This window comes from Akebia trifoliata, chromosome 9 (assembly GCF_017979445.1).
Source record: "Akebia trifoliata isolate Shusen 1 chromosome 9, ASM1797944v1, whole genome shotgun sequence".
NCBI lineage: Eukaryota > Viridiplantae > Streptophyta > Magnoliopsida > Ranunculales > Lardizabalaceae > Akebia > Akebia trifoliata.
The window spans coordinates 22,146,911-22,171,502 of NC_141383.1; the positions used below are offsets into that span (position 1 = coordinate 22,146,911).

At 35.1% G+C, this 24,592-nt stretch overlaps 2 protein-coding genes across 2 annotated transcripts; both read left to right on the top strand.

The window, feature by feature from the left end:
- Positions 1 to 6,519: 6,519 nt before the first annotated feature.
- Positions 6,520 to 11,031, top strand: LOC147394686 (uncharacterized). Its single transcript, XM_086453721.1, has 3 exons — positions 6,520 to 7,238; positions 8,656 to 8,817; positions 9,225 to 11,031. The coding sequence occupies exons 2-3, from the start codon at positions 8,673 to 8,675 to the stop codon at positions 10,592 to 10,594; spliced, it is 1,515 nt and encodes a 504-aa protein (XP_086309847.1). The 5' UTR covers positions 6,520 to 7,238; positions 8,656 to 8,672; the 3' UTR covers positions 10,595 to 11,031.
- Positions 11,032 to 21,126: 10,095 nt separating this feature from the next.
- Positions 21,127 to 23,456, top strand: LOC147394687 (uncharacterized). Its single transcript, XM_086454835.1, has one exon. It carries the CDS (start codon positions 21,742 to 21,744, stop codon positions 23,170 to 23,172), a length of 1,431 nt encoding a protein of 476 aa, XP_086310961.1. The 5' UTR covers positions 21,127 to 21,741; the 3' UTR covers positions 23,173 to 23,456.
- The last annotated feature ends 1,136 nt before the right edge of the window (positions 23,457 to 24,592 follow it).

Sequence of the window (24,592 nt, forward strand, 5' to 3'; positions counted from 1 at the left end):
GATTACTTTGTGCATCTGTTGCTCTCTCTTTTCTTATCTGATGGTTCCAACTAAATTTTTGATAGAGTAGTGAGCTTGTCTTCTTTCTTCAACCCATCTTGCTTCATTTTTTTTTTGCTGCCACCTTAGAGGAGTAAAGTTTTTGGACAAATGGTTCACTGTCTAATTTGAGATAATTTACATCTGTTCTTAGGCTTCCCCTAGTTTTTAGGTTTGAGACTTTAATTTCATATCAATGGAACATGAGAGTGGATCATATGGGATTGTGTTTTTTTTTTGTTGTTGTGATAAATATAAAAATTTTCCATTAAAAAAAAAGGAGAAAAGGAGGCTGAGATAGCCCCTAAACAGCAAGACAAAAAAACAAACATGCCAAAAACAAAAGAAAGAATAAAGGAAAAGAAAGATACACACGCCCAAAGGGGGGTTACGAGTTACAAATGGTTTTCCAGCTGAAAACAAAATCTTGGAAGCATACGCTCTCAAAGTCTTTACTCATCTTCAATCAAAAGAAGAGTAACCCCAATATCTTCAAAATTACTGTGTTAGATAAGCTCTTCTTACTCTGAAACACTCTGTTGTTGCGCTCTTTCTAGAGACGCCAAACAATGGCTGAAGGAAGGATAGTCCAAAGATACCTATTTTTAGAAGAGTTTCAACCCTCCAAAAGTGCGAAAAGAAAACGAGAGATAACCCAAATCACCTGGAAACGAACTAAGAAGAACATCCAAATAACATGTGAGAAGGGACAATGAATATGAATGTGGTTGGCAGACTCCCTATTCTCCGAACAAAGGTAACAAAAGTTTGGGGTGATCCACCCCCGGGAGATCAGATTGTCCAAGGTTAGGATTCTACCCAAAGAGGCAAGCCATAAGAAGAAGGACATATTGGGTGGTATAAGAGCGGACCAAATTATGGACGGTGAGAAAGAGACCTCACACGACGGAAGCAAACAATTATAAAGAGATTTAATAGAAAATCTCTTGTCCTTGGCCTTGAACTATTCCCTCATGTCTTGCTCGTTCTCTTTGAATGGAGCGAATTAAGAAGATCAAGAAGAGATGTGACCTCAGTTAACTCCCAGTCATTGAAATTCCTCCTGAAACCTAGATCCCAAGAATTTGTATTATTGTCCCGAATCAAACACTGCCTCACAGAACTGTACTTTTTCAATGAACAAACATACAATGGTGGAAATTGAGTAGTCAAAGATGAAGTATCTCATCAAATATCCTCTTAAAATCTAACCTTGTCTCCAATTCAACTTTGAATCTAATCTGTCTATCAAACTTATCAACACCCTTCAGAATACATTTTCACACACTATACCTGTAAGAACCTTTAACCTCATTACTATACTAACCAAACTTTTTCTTTCCATATTTAGCATGAACCACCTTCTTCCACAAGTTATTTCTTTCTTCCCTGAATCTCCAAAGCCACTTGCCTAGGAGCCTCCATTTTTCTTTAGAATGCAAACCATTTTCCAATTCACCAAATGATACTTTCTACCACCATTATTGTCATTCCACAAAAATTTCTTCATGAGTCTTTCGATCGTAACCTCCACCGATTTTGGCAACGAAAACAAGGAAAGGAAGTAGATCGGTATACTTGTTAAAATATTTTTTATCAACGCGACCTTACCTCTTTTGGAGAGATATTTTTTCTTCCAAGTGCTCAATTTCTTTTCCATCTTCTCGATAACTCCCTCCAAAATATTTTTACTCAATAAGAAGCTCCTAAGGTTAAACCCAAATAGGACGAATGGAAAATATCACTATAACACCCCAAAGTAACTGCTAAGGCCGGAAGGTTCGACACTTCGCCAACCCCAAACAACTTGATTTTCTGCAAATTGATATGTAAGCCTGAAATTGCTCAAAGCAGCATAATAAGACCCAAAAAGCTCTCACTTGTTCTCTAAAATCATCTAATAACACTAAAATGTCTTTCGGGAATTGTAGGTGCAAAATCAAAGGGCTATTATTGTTCACCCTAAATCAGGTAACCTTCCTATCTCAACTCCCCTCCTAAACAGATTTCCCTGGGCCTCTGTCACTATAAGAAATAAAAATGGAGATAACGGATCACCTTGTCTCAAATCCTTTGAGCTCTTGAAATACTTCGTTGGACTACCATTAGCTAAGATAGAATAAGAAATCGATGTTACACACTTCAAAATCCACCCTATCGACTTAGAGCCAAAAACTATCATTCTCAACATATACTCCAAAAACTCTCAGGTCATGTGATCATAAGCCTTTTGCATGTCGATTTTTCCTATCAGCCCTGCTTTTTTATCTTTGATCCTAGAGCCTAGACATTCATTAGCCATTAACACACCATATAGGATTTGTCTTCCCCTAATAAAAACACTTTTTTCCCGACCAATTAATTTCTTCAAAACTTCTTTTAGTCTGTTTGCCAACAAAGATTATTTTGTACATTGAACCAAATAGACTAATGGGTCTAAAATCTCCTAAGTCGTCCGCCTCCACTCTTTTGAGAATTAAAGCCTCAAAAGTACTATTAAGGGCATAATCCATACAATCTTTCTCCTATAACTCCCAAACTACCTTCATGAAATCTTCTGAGACAATATCTCAATAGTGTTTGAAGAATTCCATTGTGAAATCATCTAGTCCCAGAGCTCTGTTCCCCCTCAAGGATACTACAACAAATCTCACGTCATCCTCCTCAACTGGTCATTCCAACCACATCCTTTCTTTTTAATTTAGCTTGTTGAATTCGAGATTCACGAGGCGAGGTTTCCTTTCCTCTCTTTCAGTATAAAGCTCTTTGTAGTAGCCTACTAAACCTTCCCTAATACCTTCTTCCCTTTCCACCAAACTCCCATTGATCATCAAGTTGGTAATTTGGTTATTCTTCTATGATAGTTAACCACCTATGAAAAACTTGGTGTTATTATCACCCTCTTTTCGCCACTTGACCCTCAATTTTTATCTCCAACTTATCTCCTCCATCAAAGCCACTTTTTGAAATTCTAACTTAAGCTCGGTTCTTCTCACTCTTTTATCTATCTTTAGCTCCCCTACTTTCTCCTTAGAGTCCAAGACATCAACCTCTTTGAGTATCTCCCCCTTTCTCATCTCTACCCTCTCCACTTCTTCCTTGTTCCATCATTTCAATTTATCTTTCAAATATTTGAACTTGTTCTTGAATACCACCCCTGGATACCTTACCGTTGGACCCTCCCTTCACTAACCCTTAATAAAATTTGCAAAATTAGGGTGAACTAGCCACATGTTTTCAAAACGGAAGGGGATCGGACTAGATCTAGTTTGCCTCGCCTCGCCTCAAGAACGATAGGAGTGTGATCACAAATGAGATTGGGAGTTGCCAAATGCACCATATGGGATTGTGTTTGAGAAATTTTTCCATCAATAGTTGCACTCCTTTAAGCCACATCTCAAAAATTAAAAATAAATAAATATACAACACAAATTCATACAAAATAATCAAAATTAGAGACCCATTGAGAGGATTTAGTTACAGATAAAGCCAAAGGAGCCCGGATAATTGTTTGGCCGAAGAAATCTTGACAAGAGGTGAGGGGAGTAAATTTTTTATGTGGGTTGTGTTTTCAAGGAAGACATGGAGACCCATTGAGAGGATATGGTTTTCTTAAGCATTAAAAAGAAAAGTGTTCCCTTGCTTTGTAATTATAGCATTTGGATAGTGTGAAAAAAATGAAATAGCAAAGAGACAAACAAATACACAAGGATTTACGTTGTTCAACAATGTGTGCCTATCTCCATGGAACAAAATAAGAACAATTACTATTTTCTCATAAATTTTACAGTCCTAGAGATCTCAAGTTATAAAATCGGGAGTTGCCAAAACATGTAGACTTCCCCCAAAGTAGATATCCCTTAAGAAAATATTACACGATCACCCTTTTCATACTCCTTAAAAAGTTCGGGCCGTGGGCTCTACCCCCACAACTTAGCGCAACATAATACAAGGCATTTACACAACATATAGTATGTCTTTTACATTTTTTTTTTCCTACAATCGATATAGATTGCATGCCTCTTATAATCCTTCTAAAATGTAACTTTGAGGATTATTGACCTCTTCAAGTGTTTCTATAATAGAAGTATTGACCTTAGATAGAGTGGAATGGAGGAAAATGATCATTTAGCCGACCCCAAAGCTTCTATGATGGCTATTTAGCCTAACTAAGGAAATGATTTTTCTTTTAAAACCATTTTTTAAAATATTTTTTCTGTCATTTCGATTGCATTCATATTGATTCTCACTACCTCAACTCATGTTCTTTTTGGTATTCTTCTTGCTCTTTTAGAATTTTCAACTTGCACAGCTAAGCCTCAGATTACTATTGTTATATATAAGAATTTCTCGTTCAAATGGTTTCAACGATTCCCAATTTTTGAAATCCCAATATAGAAATGATAATATCCTAAAGCAAGTGCTCACAATTATCAAAAGCATGACGAATCCTCTCCTTAGGGATTCCTTAACAAGTAGCGAAAGGGGGTTAAATTCCATAACATCCTCTTTGAGTTAGAAAGAAAATGAGACTAGACTTCACAAATTAGCTTTCAATGAATCAGGAGACAATCTACCGACTCTCTCCATCTCCATTACACATAGAGCAAAAATTTGAGACAAATGACATAGTCTAATGTAAGGATTTTGATCGCTCCTTGAAATTTTATGGAATTTGAGAATTTTTTATTTTTTTTGCTGAAAGATAATGAGATGTTGCTTGCAATGTGGATGCTTTATGAAAAATCAGTTTTTTGAATTTGTAGAGTGCTCTATGCAATTATGTTTTGAAAAATAATATATGATCCCCATTTACCCCTCAATTTCAATTGTTTTGGAAAACAATAATAATATATTTTATCTAAAACTAAATAAAAAAAAATCTTATTCAAATGTTACAAAACTTATAGCTAAAAACCCTTGATTTTTCTTTAAAAAATCTGTCATCTTAAAACTCTTCGATCTCTGGGCAAAAATTATTTTTAGCCTATTCATCCTGGTTTTCAACCCATAATCTCCAACCTCAACCTAACCATCTCTTTGTCAAAGATTGTTGATTTTTATATAATTTTTTTTTTAAAGATTGAAGAAACAAAATTTTACAGGGTTTTGGCTAAAGATTGAGAACGAGGATACCTCAAATATTCATCGAAATGTGGAGTGGTATGTTTAAATACCCTTATATAATCTATGGCTTGATCTTGAAATTACATTGAGTTATTTAATGGTCAAAGGGCATAGCCATCATAGTTTTTTCCTTGGGATACACAACCGCACATATTTAGGGGGAGTCAGAAAATCACGATTCATTAAGAATAATTATAAAATGACTCCCCCCTCTGACAAAATCCCCCCAAACTCTCCTGACGTGGTTGTGCATAAAATCATAGATTTTTTCTTCAGGATACACAATTGCACATATTTATGACGATGTGCAATTGTATATCCTGAGGAAAATATATGGTTCTATGCAAAACCACGTTAGGAGAGTTTGGGGGGAGTTAAAAAATCACGGCTCTATCATTAAATAACTTATGAAGAGCAAGGACCATTATTTTCCAAAAACAACTATAGTTATAAACAATAAAATGACCCAATATTGGCAAAAATGTTGCACCATATGCATTTGAGAGAATATTCCTCAATTTAATCCCTTTCATTTACATAATATATTTTGGGTTGGGATCCGTTGACTCGTAAAAAAGATGAAATCCTGGCAATTAAAATACAAAATTCAACGGTCACGATAAATTTTAGGGATACATGATATATCTTAGGATACGTATTTTATCTTGACAGTTGGATTTCACATTTTTTCATGAATCATTGAATCTCGATCCATTTATTTAATCCAAAATACCTTCTAAATTAATTCTCTCTTCAAACTATAATTTGTTGAAAATGTCCTTAGATTTGCATATCGAGCGAAGTCTTGGAAATCATAATTCACATTTAAATTGTTTTACAAATGAATGAGAAATTCCATTCATACAAAACCTATTTTCTAAATAAGTCCAGATCGTATACACCCAGAGAGGAAGATTTAAAACCCTATTCCCACACCTTAAAAATCTAAGCAATTTCCATTTTTCCTATTATATACTTAAGTGCAAAAACATCATTTTGACGGAAAAAAAATGCAAGAAACAAATTTTTTTTTTTTGTTTGTTCCGGTTGATTTCTGATTCTGATTCTGATTATGGGAGAATCACTTTTATAATTCGAACCAAATACAATATGGATAAAAAGACATTGCATCATTTTATTTTACTCGATTCTGATTATGGGAGAATTGCTTTTATAATCTATAAATCAAATGCATCCTAAGGATGGCTCATTAGCCAAATCTCTGTTTTCCGGCCTAATTAATATCCACGTGGCAAAATTTAGGATGTGAAGCACCGAAATATTCAGTAGTCCGGGATATTTTCGTAATTAAAAGAAAAAACTGGCCGGTTTGGGGGATTTAGGGTTCAAGAACATAATATCCGGCTTTCTATCCTCGGTCCGCCCGTTTCAGAATCGCGAACCCTAGCTTTACCCTTTTTGGCCTTTACATCCCTTCCAATTTCCCGGATCTTGATCTGGTTTTTCTTTCGATCTCCAAATAATTTCTTTTTTCGATCAATTCTTGTTCTCCTCTACGTTTTAGTCCCCATTTTGATCTCAATTGTTTCTTAAATCGTGTTCTAGGGTTAGGGTTTCGAAAAATTCCCGTCTTTAATCTCTGATTTGTTTATCCCGATTCGATAAATTCGCTGTTCCATTTTTTTTCGTATTTGTTTCTAGATCGGTTCTTATTGTGCTTATTATTTTATCCACTTTTGTTTTTTAGGGTTTCGGGGTTTTTAATTTCGTTAGGTTTCGTTCGATCTGTAGATCTTGTTGGGGAAAAAGGTGTTTTTGCTGGGTTGTAATTGTTGTCTATTAGGATCGGTCGTAATTTTGCTGATTTCGTGAAGTTTTGAGAATCTAGGGTTAGGGTTTGGGATAAGTGTCAGGTTTCTTTCTTTGCTTGAATTAGCTGGGGGAAACATTGAATTTCATAGGGAAATTGCTTTAGCGTCTCTTGATTAGTCTTAAGTCAGCGTCTTTTCACGAGAATTTAGAGGATCTAGGGTTTCGATTTTTGATCATTCGACCTTCCGATTTTCTTATAGGGTTCGTCTTAAATTCCTTATTTTGGCAGTTTATTGGAGGTAAAATCCACCTCTTGTAGCCAATATTTGTCTACTTTTTCTTATTTGTCATTAATGAGTTTTTTTTTTTTTGTTATTTGGCATATTTTATATTTAATTATTCTGTCATTTTTATTTTATTTAGCCAATACTTCTGTTTAGCTAAATTCTTGCATTTATGAGGCTTTGTGTTATGTAATGAATGATTGCATATTTAAAGCAATCCAAGAAAGTTTGATAAATTTTTCTCCTTAAATTGTATTTTGGATGAAATTTTGGTTCTGTTTTTAAATGGGGTCTCTCTATTTCTTTGTTATTTTGACTCTGTAAAGGTCATGAATTTGTTTAAGAGAAAATTTAAGACTTTTTTTGAGTTTTCATCTCTGGCAAAATTGTGTAAATTATCCTTGATTGTATTACTTGAAAGTGATGTTTGAAAATAGGTTTGGTATTGTCTTTGTTTCATGGGCTCTTCCATAAGGAAACGTATCAGACTAATTCTAGTGCTTGACTTTTGTCTTTTTTTTTTAAAACAAAATATCGATTAACACATAACATGATTACACGTTCTAACATTTCCAATTCAAATTTTCTTTTTAGCAAATATATCATTAATAAATAATCTCTTCTCTATGGGTATGTTGAATCTGACACTTTATAGCTGTTTCCATGCAACGTAAGATATGGATTGTGTTCTCTATGATGGGTTGTAGTAATTTTTTTTTTCAAGATAAATAGTTATTAATATTTAAAGACATTGACACGTGTGACAGTGTCCCGTGTAAACACAATTTCACACACGCATAGATATGTCCATACAGTTTCGTCCATATATTCATTATCTACTGATCATATTTTTAAAACTATTTAGTTCATATTTAGCATGCAATATAGAGAGAATGTAATCAGATGAGCTGATATACATTAAAATCTTGAGAAGGTTTCAGCATTTGAGAACACGGTGTTCGATGCTGCAAATTTTTTAGAAGTGTAATGAATTTCCTAACTCCCCCCTCTGACACATGTCCCCCTATGCCCCCATCACAGAATCATAGATCAGTTGCATTGGGATGCGCATAGCCATAAATCTTTTTCTTGTGTATCCCAAGGCAAATGATCTATAGTTCTTTGATGGGGGTGTGTGTCAGAGGGGGGTGTCATATTATCACGACTCTTTTTATAAAGTGAAGTTTCCTTGTTACATTGTTACATGGTTAGCGTTAACATTGGTTTCAGTCAAGTGGAGATATAAAGAGTACTGTTCTTTATGAAGATGGTTAGGTGGGAGCACCTGAATAAGTGATTTGATGTCTTCTTACACTTATTTTCGTAGACTGTTCTTCATATCGATGTTTCCTTTCTTAACACAAGCTGTAGCCTGCATGATCCCCAAACTAAGCTTTGCCCCTTTTAAGTATGTGACTGTTCCTTTTCGCAGAAAAAAGGAAAGAAAACATGATGTACAAACGGCCTCTTGAATGTGATGAGTCATATGAGATCCCTTCCAAACACCCAAGACAACTAGAGTGTGTCAAACAACTGGCTTCGTTTGTTGAAATTCATCCATGTAATGCTGCCCATCATAAATCTTACACTTCAGGTAAGAAATAGTTATTTTGTTTTTTTTATTCAAGAATTTCCACGTGTCTGACCTCTGTTGGCGGTTCCTATGCTGCTTATGGGATAAATGAATGGTTTTGCTCTAAGCCTCCAACCCTTTGATGGGTTCAACATAGAAGAAACCCCTAATCCAAAATTGACTTGTTTGGATTATCTCAACCATCTGATCTGTAGACTTTGTGCTGGATCACGCATCTTTCTGACCATCCACAATATAATTGGTTGGATGGTTGGGCGCAAATGATGTTGTTGAGTCTTGACATAAGAAATTTCCTAGGTGGGAATAACCGATTGGTTGCTTAACCTCTATCAGTTTGGAGGTGAATACACCGTGTCATTAATATTTTTCTTTGGTTTTTACTGATCGACTTAGCTTTACCATTGAAGTTGATGAAGGTGAAGAGGACTTCAATAAGTCTCAAGGTGAGGATACTGTATTAAGTGGTGACATTACTGATCTTGCAATTGGCGCTTTCGAGGGGTTTGAGACCAATGCTCTTGGCAGCATTTCAAGTCTGTCAAGAGTCGCCGGTAGTACCAGTGCAGAAGATTCCAAGGTAGAGGCAACGGATAACTTATCTTTTTTGCATGGTGTTTTCGAACCGGCGCTATTGACAAGGACATTATTTCGTGATCATGAGATATATTCATCGGTTTTTGATTTACCCCCTCGAAAAGTTGGACCAGATCATCAAGCTGATGTTCCAGCATGGGGCCTATCAGGTATCAAGATCACATCAAACCAAATGGTTGATGATTACAATACGAAGCAGTTGATGGGGACTTGTATCATTCCGATGGCCGATTCCGAGGCGTCTGATCACAATGATAACAAAGTGGGAAATGGTACAGCTGATTGTAGCTGCAAGGATAAGGGTTCTGTCAGATGTGTGAGACAGCACATTGTGGAAGCAAGAGAAAAGCTGAGAGGAACTCTTGGAGAGGAGCAATTCATGGAGTTGGGATTCTGTGACATGGGAGAGGAGGTGGCAAGGAAATGGAGTGAAGAGGAAGAAGAGGCTTTCCATGAGGTTGTCTTCTCTAACCCTGCCTCATCGGGTAGGAATTTCTGGAACCATCTGTCGGTTGCGTTCCCTTCCCGAACCAAGAAGGAGATTATCAGCTATTATTTCAATGTCTTTATGCTTCGGAGACGTGCTGAGCAGAATAGGTTGGACTCATTGAATATTGACAGCGACAATGACGAGTGGCAAGATAGTGATGATGGAGATTACGAGTGTGGAACAACAGAGGAAGATGAAGACGACTCGGTGGTGGAGTCTCTCGATGATCAAGATAATTCTGGTTATGATAATAATGATGATGGTAATGTGGTTGATGAAGGGGGTGCACATAGTAGGAAATCGCTAAATGGATGCAGCTTTGATTCTGAATTTGATCTTTTTGGCAGTAATCCACAGAAATATGGGGAAGATCACGATATTCAGGATGACTCGTGCACCTCTTACGAGTGTCAGCCCAGCAAGGCCAACTCTTGTAGTCCCGTTGTTGTGGTGGCTGCAACACACGAATGTCGAGTTGAGTTTGACCATGACAAACGTCTTCAAGGTAGCTACAATGGGTTAATCAATGGACATGAAATGGAACCTTGTGATGATAAAGTTTGGGATGTTGGATATCATTTCATGGGTCCGAAAACAGATGACGATCTCTTCTCCACGTGCAACATGATTAAAGAGGTGTTTGGGGAGGAAGCTTTCAATAACAAGGGTAGGGATGGTAAAGACATCAACTAATTTTCTTTTGGTGGGTCGGAGGGGTCCACCGGATGATTATTCTTTCTTTTAGAGTCGTAGAAGAGTCGAATTTTCCTTTGTACATTAATGGTGGAAGGAAGATATGGGGGGGACCCTGCCTTGACTGTAAAGAAATAGTGTTTTAGGAAGGGAAGGTGGTTTGGTTGGCTTCCATGATTGTTTAAAAGGTGCTCTTATGGAATCTATCTGCTGTTATTTGTGACAAACCCCCTTACCCACCCCCCATTGTTAGGGCAAATACACACTTTGTGTGTCTTTTTACAGTGACATTTAACTGATTGGAGGGACCATGGGGTTATTACTATTGTGATGGGAAATTTCTCCCTAATGGAAGGTTTATTGTATAAGAGCTTTAATATGTTCTTTTGTTGGTGAACAGTTATTTCTACTTAAAATCATAATTTCTCATTCAATTTGACGATGGGCATCACGAATTCTTTTATTCTTTTTTTTGCTCATTTTGTAATCTACCCACAATGCCTCGGGAGTTTGAAGGGTCATTTCCATGGATAATAATATATGAGTTCTTGAAGTCTGGAGTATGATTCTTTTACAAATTTTTATTTTTATTTTCTTTTGATGCAAACTCCTCAAGGAGATTCTATTTTAGAACTTTTATTTTTGGAGTAAGAGCCTCAGTGGGAAGAGTTGTAAGAACTTCTTCATTCAAGGTTTGCCCACACCCTACGGCAAGAGAGAGCAAACCAACGCTTGTTACTAGTTTTACCGTTGAATTAACCTCCTAAGGATAGTAGGTCTCTTTTTCTATTGGTTTGGGTTTGTTAACTCCTAAGAGTGACTCATAAAAAATAATAAAAAAACACATGATCTCAACCCTTTAAATACGAAACCCCACCTATAATCTAATGGTTGGGATCATGTGTATTTTTTCATTAGTCATTCTCAGGAGGAGTCGAGGGATCCGGACTCTTTCTCTATCATATGATGGGCATTTTTTTTTTTATAGCATAGCCACATTAATTAATATTTTGAAGTTATAAGAATATCTTTAATTAGATTTGTTAATATATTTAAAATAATTTATCATACTAATATAAATAAAATAATATTTTTATTTTTTAAATTTTCTTTGACATGTAACAAAATGTGCAATGCCAGGAGCACAATTTTGAGGAGTCTTACTAGTTTTTGTAATGAGAGAACCATTAGGATTATTAATTGAAATTCACATTAAATATATTTTTTAATATTATAAATTATACATAGTTATTACATTAATGTATTTGAAGTAATTTATTTATTATAAGATAAAAAATGTTTTAGTTAACTTCAAACTTCTTGATTAGGTTACTCCCAAGGGATTGGCTCAGTAGTAAAACTAGCGATAGGGGTTTTCTTCCTTTGATTGTGTCCGAAATTGGATGCCCTCTTGAAAACATTCCAAATTAATTATGATAAAATTCCTGAAAATGTTGCGAATTAATAATGAATTATTTTTAAAAAATCTGAAAATTTTGTTATTGTGCTCAATAGTCTTTGCTCCTCTAAGGTTCAAAAAGGTGTCTATATATATATATATATATATATATATATATATATATATATATATAGAGAGAGAGAGAGAGAGAGAGAGAGAGAGAGAGAGAGAGAGAGAGAGAGAGAATTAAATGGTGTGACCATATCTTTATTTGGTGTGTTATTTGTAATTTTATCAATTGGAATCATAGTAACCAAATTCTATGATTATTATTATTTTTTTTAAATTCGTAAAATTCACCAAACAAGAGACCAATCGATTTAATTGGTGACTTGACGAATTAATCTGTGATTATATAATCATCCTAATATTGTAATAGTTTTATCCATCAACCTTAAAATGTTATCTTCTTCAACCTTCAAATCTCAAAAACGATATAGGGTTTCTCACGAGGTTGAAGATGACTAGCCTGGAAAAAAAAAAAACCTAAAAAACATCATTTGTATAATTTCCGTTTTTTTATTTTAATTTTTGTTCTTCCCTTTCCCGAACTTATACAAACGCGGATTAGTTGTCGTTAAGTGGTGTGGCAATAGAAGCTCTCAATTACAATTATTAGATCAAATTATGGTCCCACACTTGATTTCTTATGGGATGGAAAAGCTCTCTCACATTAGACAACCTTTGATTCTTAAACCCACTTGTCTATGGTCTCTAGGAATGCTTCAAACCCTAACTTATTAGACTAAAGAAAGAAAATAAACCAAGTAGTGATGGTGGTACATAGTGCTCACCCAAACCAACTCCACCTATCCATAAACAAGGTGAGAAATGGGCCCACATCACATAAAGATTTGATTTGAATTTCATTGACTTATTTGAGTACTCTCCAAGCATTTCTGGTGAGAACTTTGCTCACTAACACATGCACCATTATTACTTGTACAAAGGAACACATGCATCTTTATGATTAGAGAATATTTGAAAAAAAAATTAAAAAAATGAGATGGTGGGCTTGCAGTCGCTTGCACATAGAGCTTTTATGTCTCCTTGTACCTACCCTTCTCTTTAAAGAGCATGTTAGTCCTCTCCCCCAAAAAATGCCTTGTGGGACACTCAAAATGGCCTACTAGCACTACTATAGGGACTTTGTTATATTTATACATATATTCAGCTCTGAAAAATGAACAATAATGATGAGAAAAATCGCACAAAAAACACAAGGATTTACTTGATTTGGTACTGTGCTTACGTCAATGGATCAGAACAAGAGCAATCACTATTTTTTTCTTAAGTTTTAGATCCCTAGAGAGCTCTATTTATAGATTTGGGAATTGCTAAAATGAATTTTTCTCCCAAAACAGAACCCCCCTCCTCTCCCAAAATAAAAACTATTACACAATTGCCTTTTTCATATCCTTAAAAAACATAGTGCAACAAAATACAAGACATCCCATACACAACATCAACTTTATTGAAGATTTATAATTATTAGATTTCATAGTGATTATCATTTTTTTTATATAATAGGTATATATCATTAATCGTCTTTTGTAAGTCTATTAAGGTAATGTTTGAATATCATGAGATTAGTGGACTTGATTGAATGAGTTAGAATATATTTTTAGAGCGAGTTTCAAACTTTCTTGTATAAAGAGAAACAAGAAAATTATCTTTTACATTAATGAATTTTTCATTGGAGTTCCACTCTGGGGATTTGTCTCTCTGTTGATTCTTTGCATTTGTTTTCAGTGTGAGGAGCTCGCAATATGCTTGTTCTTGTGGTAAAGATCAATAGTCACATAAGTTCTTATTTTCTTAGAGCAATTCCAGCACACTAGGGTTCGGGCTCTGTATCTTCTCCCAACTGTTATTTTATTAAGTCAGAGCACTTTGAATACATTCTAATGCACTCGAGCACTAGCCATCTAGTTTCAAATATTTTGGAGAGGGAGAAAGTGGGAGGCAAAAGAAGAGAGTGAGTTTCTCTCTCTCTACCGGTTGGTGGTAAAAAAAGATGGCAATTGTAAAATATTTTACTACAATTGAATTTGTGGAGACTCATTTTGGCTAATACGATTGGAGTGAGGATTTAGGTTCCTATAAAGAACCAATTAGACAGGGATTCAATTTGAACTTATCAAATTAGTTCTCAATCATGTATTGATCCAATAGGGACCCAAGTTGATAATATGTAATTCTCTCTCTTTCTTTGGTTGGAGGAGAGACTCCTTATTCTTATTCCCTAATTGTACTCTCGCTTGTGGATAATATTTCAAACAAATCAACCGTACAATGAATTAATTATGCCTCGAAAACCAACCCAAAATTTTTTTAATCCAATTTGGAAACCTTACTTCACTAAAGCTTGCTTGTTTCTAAAGACTCAAGATTGTTTGTTAAAATATTATTTTACTGTAGTTTTTTTAATTTAGTTAGTAATATCAGAATGTACTAATTTTTAGTGACAATGATTTTCATATTGAGAATGGTTCAAGGTATTGTCTTTGGATCCAAATATTGAGATCCAACAAGATCCGATTTGGAACCATCAAATCCTGGATCTGAATTGAGAGAGGTTAAGAATTCTCACTATTTCTTAGATTCATAGACCAAATTCAATTCACCAAGAACATTTTATGAAACTCTTTGACCCTTGAATTTGGAGTATCCTACTTTAAGGCGATTCACTGGGTTCAACAAGCAATCGGTATTTTACTAGCAAAGATGTCTTCTAATTTTGCTTATATCACATTCGGGTCCAAAGATTGAAATCCAATAAGTCGTCAAACTGTCCCAATCGATACCAATGGTTAACAACACCTTTAAACACCCAAATCTATTCTATTTAGAGCTAATAATTGACCAATCTTAAAATTAACACATTAACCAATTAACTTTCTTTTACTACAACTTTTGTTTTCATCATCTTAAGAAAAAGGCCCATGGTGTTGGTGACATGTTGCGTTTTCAAGCATGCTTCCAATATTATATAGATTTGTTTTTTTTTAATTAGGTTGGTCAATTAGGATTGAACCCACGACGACATAGTTGACAACACATGGCACTAACCAATGCATTTCTGACACCACGCCGAGGAAAGATACTACACAATTAGCCATTTGGTGAACTATGGGAGGATCTAATCATCTAGATTTAACTAGAAAAGAAATACAACATCATTGTCATCATCAAAGCTTTATGTCAAATAAATTTAGGCCAAAGTCTTATTCCAAATAATTGATTTTGGTTGAAGGAATCATTTTCCTCATATCAATTTTGTCTAAAATTATATCTTTTGTTAATTCAAGTATTTTCATATATGATTTCACTATCTCAACCCATATTCTTTTATAATTTTTCTTCCCTACATTTAATTTAATTTTTTAAAAAACTTACAGGCTCCTTTTGATCGATATTGTACTCAGTCTATGAATATATGAAGTATTGGATAAATTAATAACACAATGTGAAAAAAACCCATATTCGACGGACTAAGGGTTTGAATTATTCATCAAAACCGTTAAATTAATAGAGGATGGAAAAAATTCGATGGCTCTAATTCCTTGAATCTGAGGAACATTAAGAATTTCGACATCCCTAGACCATCAAAATTCGATTTTCAAAATTCTTAGGTCTTGGCCTGTCAAATTTTTCTATCAAATTCTACATGAGTGGTTAGATTTGGCTAAAGAAAAAAACCCTAGGTGCTAAGAGGAAGAAAAAAAGATAAATTAATATTTGGATAAATTGGTGATAACTCATGCCCATGGTGGTCCTAGGGTTAGGTCAAGGAGGATAAAGGGGTTGAGAAAGCAAGCATAAATGCATGATCCAAGGTTGGGCCTTTTATCTTAGAATCTTATTAGTGTGAAGGGGCATATAGGAGAAGAAGACAAAGGAGTAACCAACCTTTCCTTCCAAGGGTTCATCCTATCAATTGAAGCATCCCTTTTAGAGGGTCTCAACTATATTTAAGTAAAGTTGTTTTATATCAACGTTAATGTATGAAGGAAGGAATTGTATACTTTGACATATAGCTAATTTTGTGTGTTTTTATGCTGATGTTTGCCACATGGCACTTCTTGTCGTCAATCCAAACCTTCCATCTGTTAGTTTACCTTTCGACAAGAATTCTTTTATTTTAAAAATGATTTGAAACTTCTAAAAAAACATTATTATTTTTTTGCTTCTAAATTATATACTTCAGACTTAGATGATTATGGCATAATTAAGATGACGTTTCTTGACGTTCACTGTCGCGATGATGACCAAGTGTGCCTTGTATCAAAAAGTTTGTCTCACACAAAGAGGAGGCCACATGGAAGTAGAGCATAAAGTTTCATATAGCCTCAAAATAAAATCGAAAAAAGATTTTTTTTTAATCGTTGGATTTAAATTTTAAATTTGAAAGTTTGACACCCCCCTTCTGACACACGTCCCTTGACGTGGCGTGTGCTAAAACCATAGATTCTTTTTCTCCTGATACACAATTGCACATATTTATGGGGATGTGCAATTATGTATCCCGAGGAAAAACTATGGTTCTAGCCCATGCCACGTCAGGGGGTGTATGGAGGCGTGTGTCAAGAGGGGTATCAGTAAACCATGACTCTTAAGATTAAGCTAAAGATAAATATTATTTATTTATTTTTTAATGGAATTTTATTTTTGCAAACCTAATCTAGACTAAGGGGTATTTGAACCTACGTGATAGTCCACATGTTCAGAAAGAAGAGCTCGATCTCTAGCTCTACATGATCCTTCGGTCCATGCAACCTTTTGCCATGTATCTATGGTCACTCTGAGGGGCATGACCACATTTTGCCTCTTCGATAAGGCAAAATCATTTATTAGTTGATTTCTCTCTAAATATTTGCCTCCTAATCTAAATTCTTAAACTCTTCTTTGTAGCTAGCTTTTCAAATGTGATATAGAAAATTAGATTATCATAATCAATTTAAATCAGTTAGAATTCTCATCTAATTAATTGAATATGTCTTATTAGTAACCATTTAAAATCAAATATAAATTCTAACTATCTAATTGGATTCTTAACATACCAATTAAATGTGAGGTATAAATGTAGGGTTTTTATTTTTATTTTTTTTCTACTAAATGCCATTTAATTAATTATTAATGTTATTGTCAAAAAGAGAATTAAGTTGAAATAAGAGCCTACTTTAAAATTTAACTACTCTTAAAGAAATATAATTTCTAAGAATAATGTGACTATCTCACGTGGCAAACTCAATCGACTACCTTGATGTGACAAGTTCGAATCGTAGATCTGCACTCCTCGGGATGCATGGTTGCACTTCCCCATAAAAAATATATCTCAAGGAAACTGTGTATCCCAAGAAGCGTAGATCTACGATTCCTGAACTTGTCACGTCGATAGTCGATTGAGTGTGCCACGTGGGGTAGTCAGATTATCACGATTCTTTTAAAAAATTTAAAGAGGAAGTAAACATATACTAATATTCCTCATGAGTCCATATTTGATCAAATGTACAAAGAAGAAGGTAAAATATAAGAATTTGTGCTAGACTTGTGATAATATGACACCCCCTTTGACACATGCCCCCACGGCCCCATCACAGAACAGTAGATCATTTGCCTCAAGAGACGTAAGAAAAGGTTTATGATTATGCGTATCTCGGGATAAATGATCTACAATTCTAAGATGGGGGCGTTAGAAAATCATAACGCTACGCTAAGGATTTTCTAACTTGAAAATTTTCACTCGATCTGTATTCGGTTGACGTGGCAAGGGCAAAAAATCATTGATCTTTTCCTTGTGTATCCCCAAGAAAAAGATCTATGGTTTTGTGCCCTCACCACGTCAACCGTGTAGATCGAGTTAAAATTTTCGAGTAAGAAAATCACGTCTCAAAAATTTAACCACTTAACTATCTTCTCCCACAATTTGCTCTCCACCAAACCAATTGGGTGATGGTGTTCGATACACATGGCGTCATGCAGTCATCCCATTGACTTATCATCTCCAACACATTCTTTCGTTAACAGCAAATATCAATTATATTTCCTTACGTGACTTCCGCACACACATACCCCTAGATTTTGCCTTATTAAACCAACTTCGAAATCACTAAATTATCATTAAGATTGACATTTGGAGATATTTAAACTGATAATCTTTATGCACGCATGCAAACACATACACACACACATAATACAAATGTTCATCAATATGTTGTGCACATTATGATGATAAAAGAAAATAATAGTAATAATAATAATAAAGGAGAATTTAAGCTGACAAGGTGGCTCAATGGCAATTTCGAATCCAATAAGTGGTGAGAGTTCGTAAGTTGTGCATTTAAAACCCAGTATGAGCAATATTTCCTCGGGGCCACCCACGAGGGCATTCTCTCACTTACCTGGTGTGTGTGGCGTGCGGGCATTGCACGTGTCAAGATTGGGGGAGGGTCCCTTATGCCTTGGTTCTGGCCCAAGCTCATCCGCTCCCCCTAGTCAAACGTAAGTCCAGACACGTCATTATAAAATAATAAATAATAATAAAGTAAATTTTGTGCCGCCTAAAGGAAGTCACACAAAATATTTTGATGAACAGTTTCTAATAAAATATTTGCATTAGGACCACGGCAAAGAAATCTGGCTGGATCTCATACAAGGCCGGCAACGTCCCTTGGTGTCATGTTGGCCAACCTGTGACAAGCTTTTAGTGAAGCATATATCAACATCCAAATCTCTTTTCAACACTAAAAAAATAAAAACTTGTCATCCCAAACTCCCTATACAGCAAATGTCCATAAAGTAAGGAAAATCCTAGAGGGATTTTGTTTGTCACTGTGTTTCACACTGCATTGATGTGGTGGTTATATATGTGTTTCTCCGAGATTTGAGCAAAAAGCATCTACGGTTATGTGTGCACCTCATCGTCAGTGCAGTGTGAAACGCAGTGTAAAAATGAAGTCCCCCCCGCATGACTCATAAAATAACTAGGATAAAAAAGTATGGAGTTCAGTGATTCAACTTCTAAAGTACTTAAAGCGCATATGTGTTAGTTATATATAATTAATAGAGCAATAGAGTTTAAAGTGTTGAGGATGTCCATCAAACAAATATTGGTTGGGATGGGAGAATATTCCCTAGGAATTTCCCAATGAACAATTAAGAAAATATCCAAGCCCTAGGTAATTTGTTTCTTCTTATTTGCACCCATCTCGACAATATGTCGTTTGTTGTGTATCAAATAATAGTTTACGATTAGAAACGTCCCTACAGTTGGATTAGATTATGTTTGTCGAATAATTTTCTCTTGTGTATGCTTATGGATACCTCTTGAATTTGGGAGTATGAAGTACGTATATAATTTTCGCAATGGAGAAGAGAAAAGGGTTCATGGGAAATATCCATAATTTTATGTATCGGGATCTAGTAAGGTATCCCGTTCCTATTCGATACGAATGATGTTTACATGGCACATTTTGGTTAGAGTTTAAAACACATCGAATTCCTAACCAAAACATGCCAAATAGACATCATATGTCGCTATAGGAATGAGACACTGCTTTGGATTGTGACTCAATTTTTACATTGTAAAATTTCTATGGTTTCCAAGTAGTATATATATATATATATATATATTAGGTTTTTATTTTATTTTTTAAGGATTTCTAATGAAAACTTAATTTATTTTGGACTTATTTATACATTTTCAATATTAGAACATTAATTTGAAAGAGATGATGGAAGTAATTTATCTTTGTCATGATACTAGGTAGGACTGCAACCTAGGTGGCTGGAATGGTTGGAGGGTGAACCCAGACTCAACCCAAGTGAGAAAACCCTCAAACTTAAGTTCAACTCAACTCGACCATCGGGCCAGAGTTTATTAACCCAAGCTACTAAAATCGGATTGAGCTCGGGTTATCCCGGGTAATTTTGGTAGTTTTAGGATGATGCTTCTCTTCACGCTTTAGTCCTAAATGTTAATACCATTAATTAAATTACTCTTCACTTCAAGAAATCTATGTGTGCTATATATGAACATATATAGCAATGGATTCAAATAAAAAAGAAAAGCGAAAAAGCATACCCTTAGTTATAGTAAAGAATAACTAAAAAATTCTTAAAAATAAGTAAAAATATATAATTAATATAAAATATTTATATATGAAAAATGCCAATGTCCAATACTTCATGGGGACATTAGTATTGTCCAACACTTTTTTCCCAATAATACCCCTCTTCGTTTTGTCTTTTAGTGAAAAAGACAAAGGTGTATTGATCTTTTACACAATAAATATTACAATCATTTAAGTATTTTGAATTAAATATATATATATTTTTAGTAAATACTTTGATAATTAATACCAAGATAATAAATGTATTTATTGTTTAAAAGACTAACATGTCCTTATCTTTTTCACTAACGTCCCCATGAGGTCCTGGACGTTAGCATTCCCTTTTATATATTAGTATATAGTATATAGCTTTGGGTTCAGGTTGAATTGGATTGTTTCAACCCTCAATCAAAATTGAGGTCAGGTTGAGATCTTCCTACTCAGGCTCAAGTCATTTTCTACATAATTCAAGCCAATCTCATCCATTAATTGGGTTGGGTTCAAACCAGCCCATCATAGAGTGCCACCTTATATCTTTACCAAGTATGTGCGAGTGCCTGTACTCCCGTGGTATATTATTACCTCCCACCTTTTGATTATTTTCTTCGAAATTTTGGTCGACCTCTGAATTAATTTTTAATTTAATGAGGTTTTGGCTCAAGTTCTAAGTAAATAACATACCTCTTTATTTGTTCTCCCTCTTTTATGCTCACATTAATTATTTATGGAAACTATACTATCTTGATTTCATATATTTTCTTATAATTAAATAAATAGCCTTTAATTTTTTCAATGAAAATGAGGATTTATATTTTTTGTCATTTTCCTATATTTATAAATGAGAAAAATCCAAAAGAGCAGCGGTTGGAGATCGGAACCTTTCACCTTTGTGTGGGGATTACCTTTGAAGAAGGACAAAGGAAGGAATAGTTAGGGACAGTTGAGTTTTTGTGGGGCTCCACACACATAGGGATGTTCAGATGGACAAATCCTGACCATTGGATGGGTTGGCTTACATTTCTCAGTTGAGTACACTTTGCTTCCTTGCATGGATTTCTCCTCCAAATAGAAGAGAGAGAGAGAGAGAGACCTTTATTTTTCTTCTTTGCCTGTTCATCACTTCATTGTCATCATCATTAACAACAAAGGTGACAACTCTTTGAATTTGATTTGCTTTTCTTGCAAATTTAAACTACTACTCATAAGAGAGAGTGAGAGAAGAGGGACCAAAATCAGTGGGTTTTCTTACTTTTTTATGAATCAGATCTAGTTCTGGCTCAAAAAAAGGTTTGAAATTTAAAATGGGTTCTTCTCTGATCACCTTTAACATCAAGAAACACTACAATTTGATTGAATTTTCTTGTCAGATTTGAGCTTTTACTTGATTTTGTGATCTGGGTTTTTCTTGCTTCCTCTGTTTCTTCATCATTTGAGATGTTTTGATGGAATGAAATCTAGAACCAATCATTCTTGCAGATTTGACCATCAAATTTGAGGGTTTTTTTTTTTTTTTTTTTTTTGGGGTTTTCTGATCTGGGTTTAGTTTAATTTTCTTTGTTTTTAAGTAAAGATCCATGGAAAAAGATCAAGAACTGAAGCATGTATGCAAGTTCTGCAAGAAGAGATACCCTTGTGGAAGGTCTTTGGGAGGTCATATAAGGTCCCATATGAGCAACAACACTTCAACTGAAACAAAGAAAAAGCTTTCCAAGAGGAAGCTTTCATCTTCTGTTAATGGTGAAATCAACAATAACAACACTCACATGGCGGGTTATGGCCTTAGAGAGAACCCCAAGAAGACTTTGAGGTTCTCTAATTCCATTAATGGCACTTTGAGGCAAAAGAAGGTTTGTAGAGTATGTAGTGAAGGGTTTAAGTCATGGAAAGCTCTTTTTGGTCACATGAGATGTCACTCTGAGCCTCAAAGAGAGAAGATTTTCCAAAGCTTGGAGGATGATTCATGGACTGGTGAGGAACAGATCAAGCTTGTCATCGATACCCAATCCGATAACGAGGTTGTTGTGCCTAATCGAAAGAGAAGAACAAATGCTTCTTCTTCTTCTTCTTCTTCTTCTTGTTCTTCTATTTGTGAGATTGAGCAAGAAAAAGAAGAAGTAGCTATGTGTTTGATGATGTTGTCTAGGGATGTGAGGTACTGGGATCGGTTGAATTTTGTTGCGGACTCTTCGGATTATAATTCTGAGGTTTTAGAAGCTAAATCATTGCGAATGGATAAGCGAATTATCGAAAAAGAAGGTAAAAATTTTGTGTGTAATGTTGATGAAGTGATGAAGATGAAGAAGCCAAGAAGTAAGAAGTTGGAATTATGTGTTTTGAACTCGGGAGATATTCGATCTGATAGAAAAAAATCTGAATTTGGTGGTTCTGGTTCTGGGTTTTCGAGGAATGGGATCAAGAAGGCCGAATCAGAAGTTTTTGTTGATGGGTTTATTGGGGATGATGAGTTTAAGAAGCCTGAGTTGGATTATGAAACTGAATTAGAGGTGTTCGATGATGAATTAGGGAAGAATTTTATCAAGGAAGCTGATGATGCTTTGGATTCTCCAAAGAAAAGCAAATACAAGTGCACGACGTGCGACAAAATCTTCCACTCTTACCAAGCTCTCGGAGGTCATAGGGCGAGCCATAAGAAGGTCAAAGGATGCTTTGTTTCGAGGATTGAGAAGAGTGGGAACGGCATTGAGACTGATGTTTCTCCCGATCCTACCAATGACAGTAAGCATGAGTGCTCAATTTGTTTCAAGGTTTTCACATCCGGCCAAGCTTTGGGTGGACACAAGAGGTCTCACTTGGTTGGGGGTTCTGAAGGCAGAGCTAATCAAACAATCGTAATTCAGCAACAACTCTCGGAAATTCACGATCTACTCGATCTCAATCTCCCGGCTCCTAGTGAAGAAGACACCAATGGCAACAACGAGTTTAAGCCGTGGTGGGTTGGAAGCAACCACAAGCGTGTGCCGCTGATGGGTCTTATTTCTAACTGAAAAATCTGTTTGTGGTGAATGAAGATGCAAGAAATGTACAAACAATTTCGTGGATATTATTTCATTAATTCTTTACAGATTCAAGGATATATGACATATAGAGGTAACAGTTCTGTTTCTGCTTATAGCTTCTAAGTAGTAGTGTTTCCATTTCCGCTCTTAATTTCTTTTCTTTTTTCTCTTCATTCTGAAATAATCACAACTGTCGCAAAATTTAAGTTCATCAATTGGTTTCACTTCTGAACTTCAATACTATAATTGAATTTTGGGTTTTGTCTTGCATTGTTTCTTTTTCTGATAAATCTATCAATATGTCAACATTGAATTAAATCACCTTTTCTACCTGGTGTGGATGCATCTCATCGAATTTTAGTTCTTTGAAGTGTGTCTTTGTGTGTGCGTGGTAGGGTGGGGGTCCTCAAAATAGAGAACAATGTTAGATTTCTTTCAAAACTTCTCTATTTTGGTAATTTGATTTTCTTGTGATTATAGATAGATTAGATAGTTATTGGGTTACTTCTAGTTTAAGATTGGATGAAATTGTTTAGCTTTGAAGTCATGAATGAAGTTGGAGATCTTCAAACCATTTTTTTTTAAAGTAGAAGATGGCATGTGAGCCCATGGTGGTGTTTTAGTCACCTAACATATAACATGACAACTCATCTCACTTCTATATGTTGGACGTATTTTTTGTTGGAAAAAATCTGCAGATTTTGCAGATTTCTGTGACCAGGTGGCGTCCACTTGGACACTTAATCTCCTCATCAAAGAAAATAGTTTTAGTTAGTTAGTTGTTTAAAGCCCTTTATGGGTGAATGAGAAATCGGCTCTAAACAATCCCTACTAGTCATGGTTTGTTTTTACGTGGTTTGTGAAACTCTTAAGTTTTGTTAATGAAACTCTTTAGTCGCACATCAGATAGGTAGAAGGAAAGTGTCTAGTTCTTATATAGAATTTCTCATATCACGTAAGTGAATATGAGAGAGAGAGACTTGGTTAAGCTCACAGATGCACAAGGGGCCCATGAGCTCAACAACCCACGGTCTGAAAATCCTTAGTGTGTGAACGGGTGCAGACGGTGCAAATCTGGCTTAATCCAAATCCTACCTTGGTATTGGTGCACCCCTTTAATTCCATCCTTTTTGTTGTTTGTCAGTCTAGAAAAGGGTGTCTCTTAAGAGACACACCTTGGATTTGATTTTTTTTTATTTTTTATTTTTTGCTCTTTTAGTGAAACCAGATTCACGGGTCCTTACATTTTTTTCTTCCATCTCGTTTTTCTTTTAATTTGTAAAGTATTACTCATATATACTGAAAACTTTGGTCCAATATCAAAGACGAACGCACGAATGTACACACACATACGTCACGTGGGAATAATAACATTCAACAAGAAATAGTACAATCAGGTATAAATTCA

Coding starts and splice junctions, on each gene's coding strand:
- LOC147394686 (XM_086453721.1), top strand. CDS start 8,673: ATGATGTACAAACGGCCTCTTGAATGTGATGAGTCATATGAGATCCCT. Junction 8,818..9,224: donor TCATAAATCTTACACTTCAG/GTAAGAAATAGT, acceptor TTACCATTGAAG/TTGATGAAGGTGAAGAGGAC.
- LOC147394687 (XM_086454835.1), top strand. CDS start 21,742: ATGGAAAAAGATCAAGAACTGAAGCATGTATGCAAGTTCTGCAAGAAG.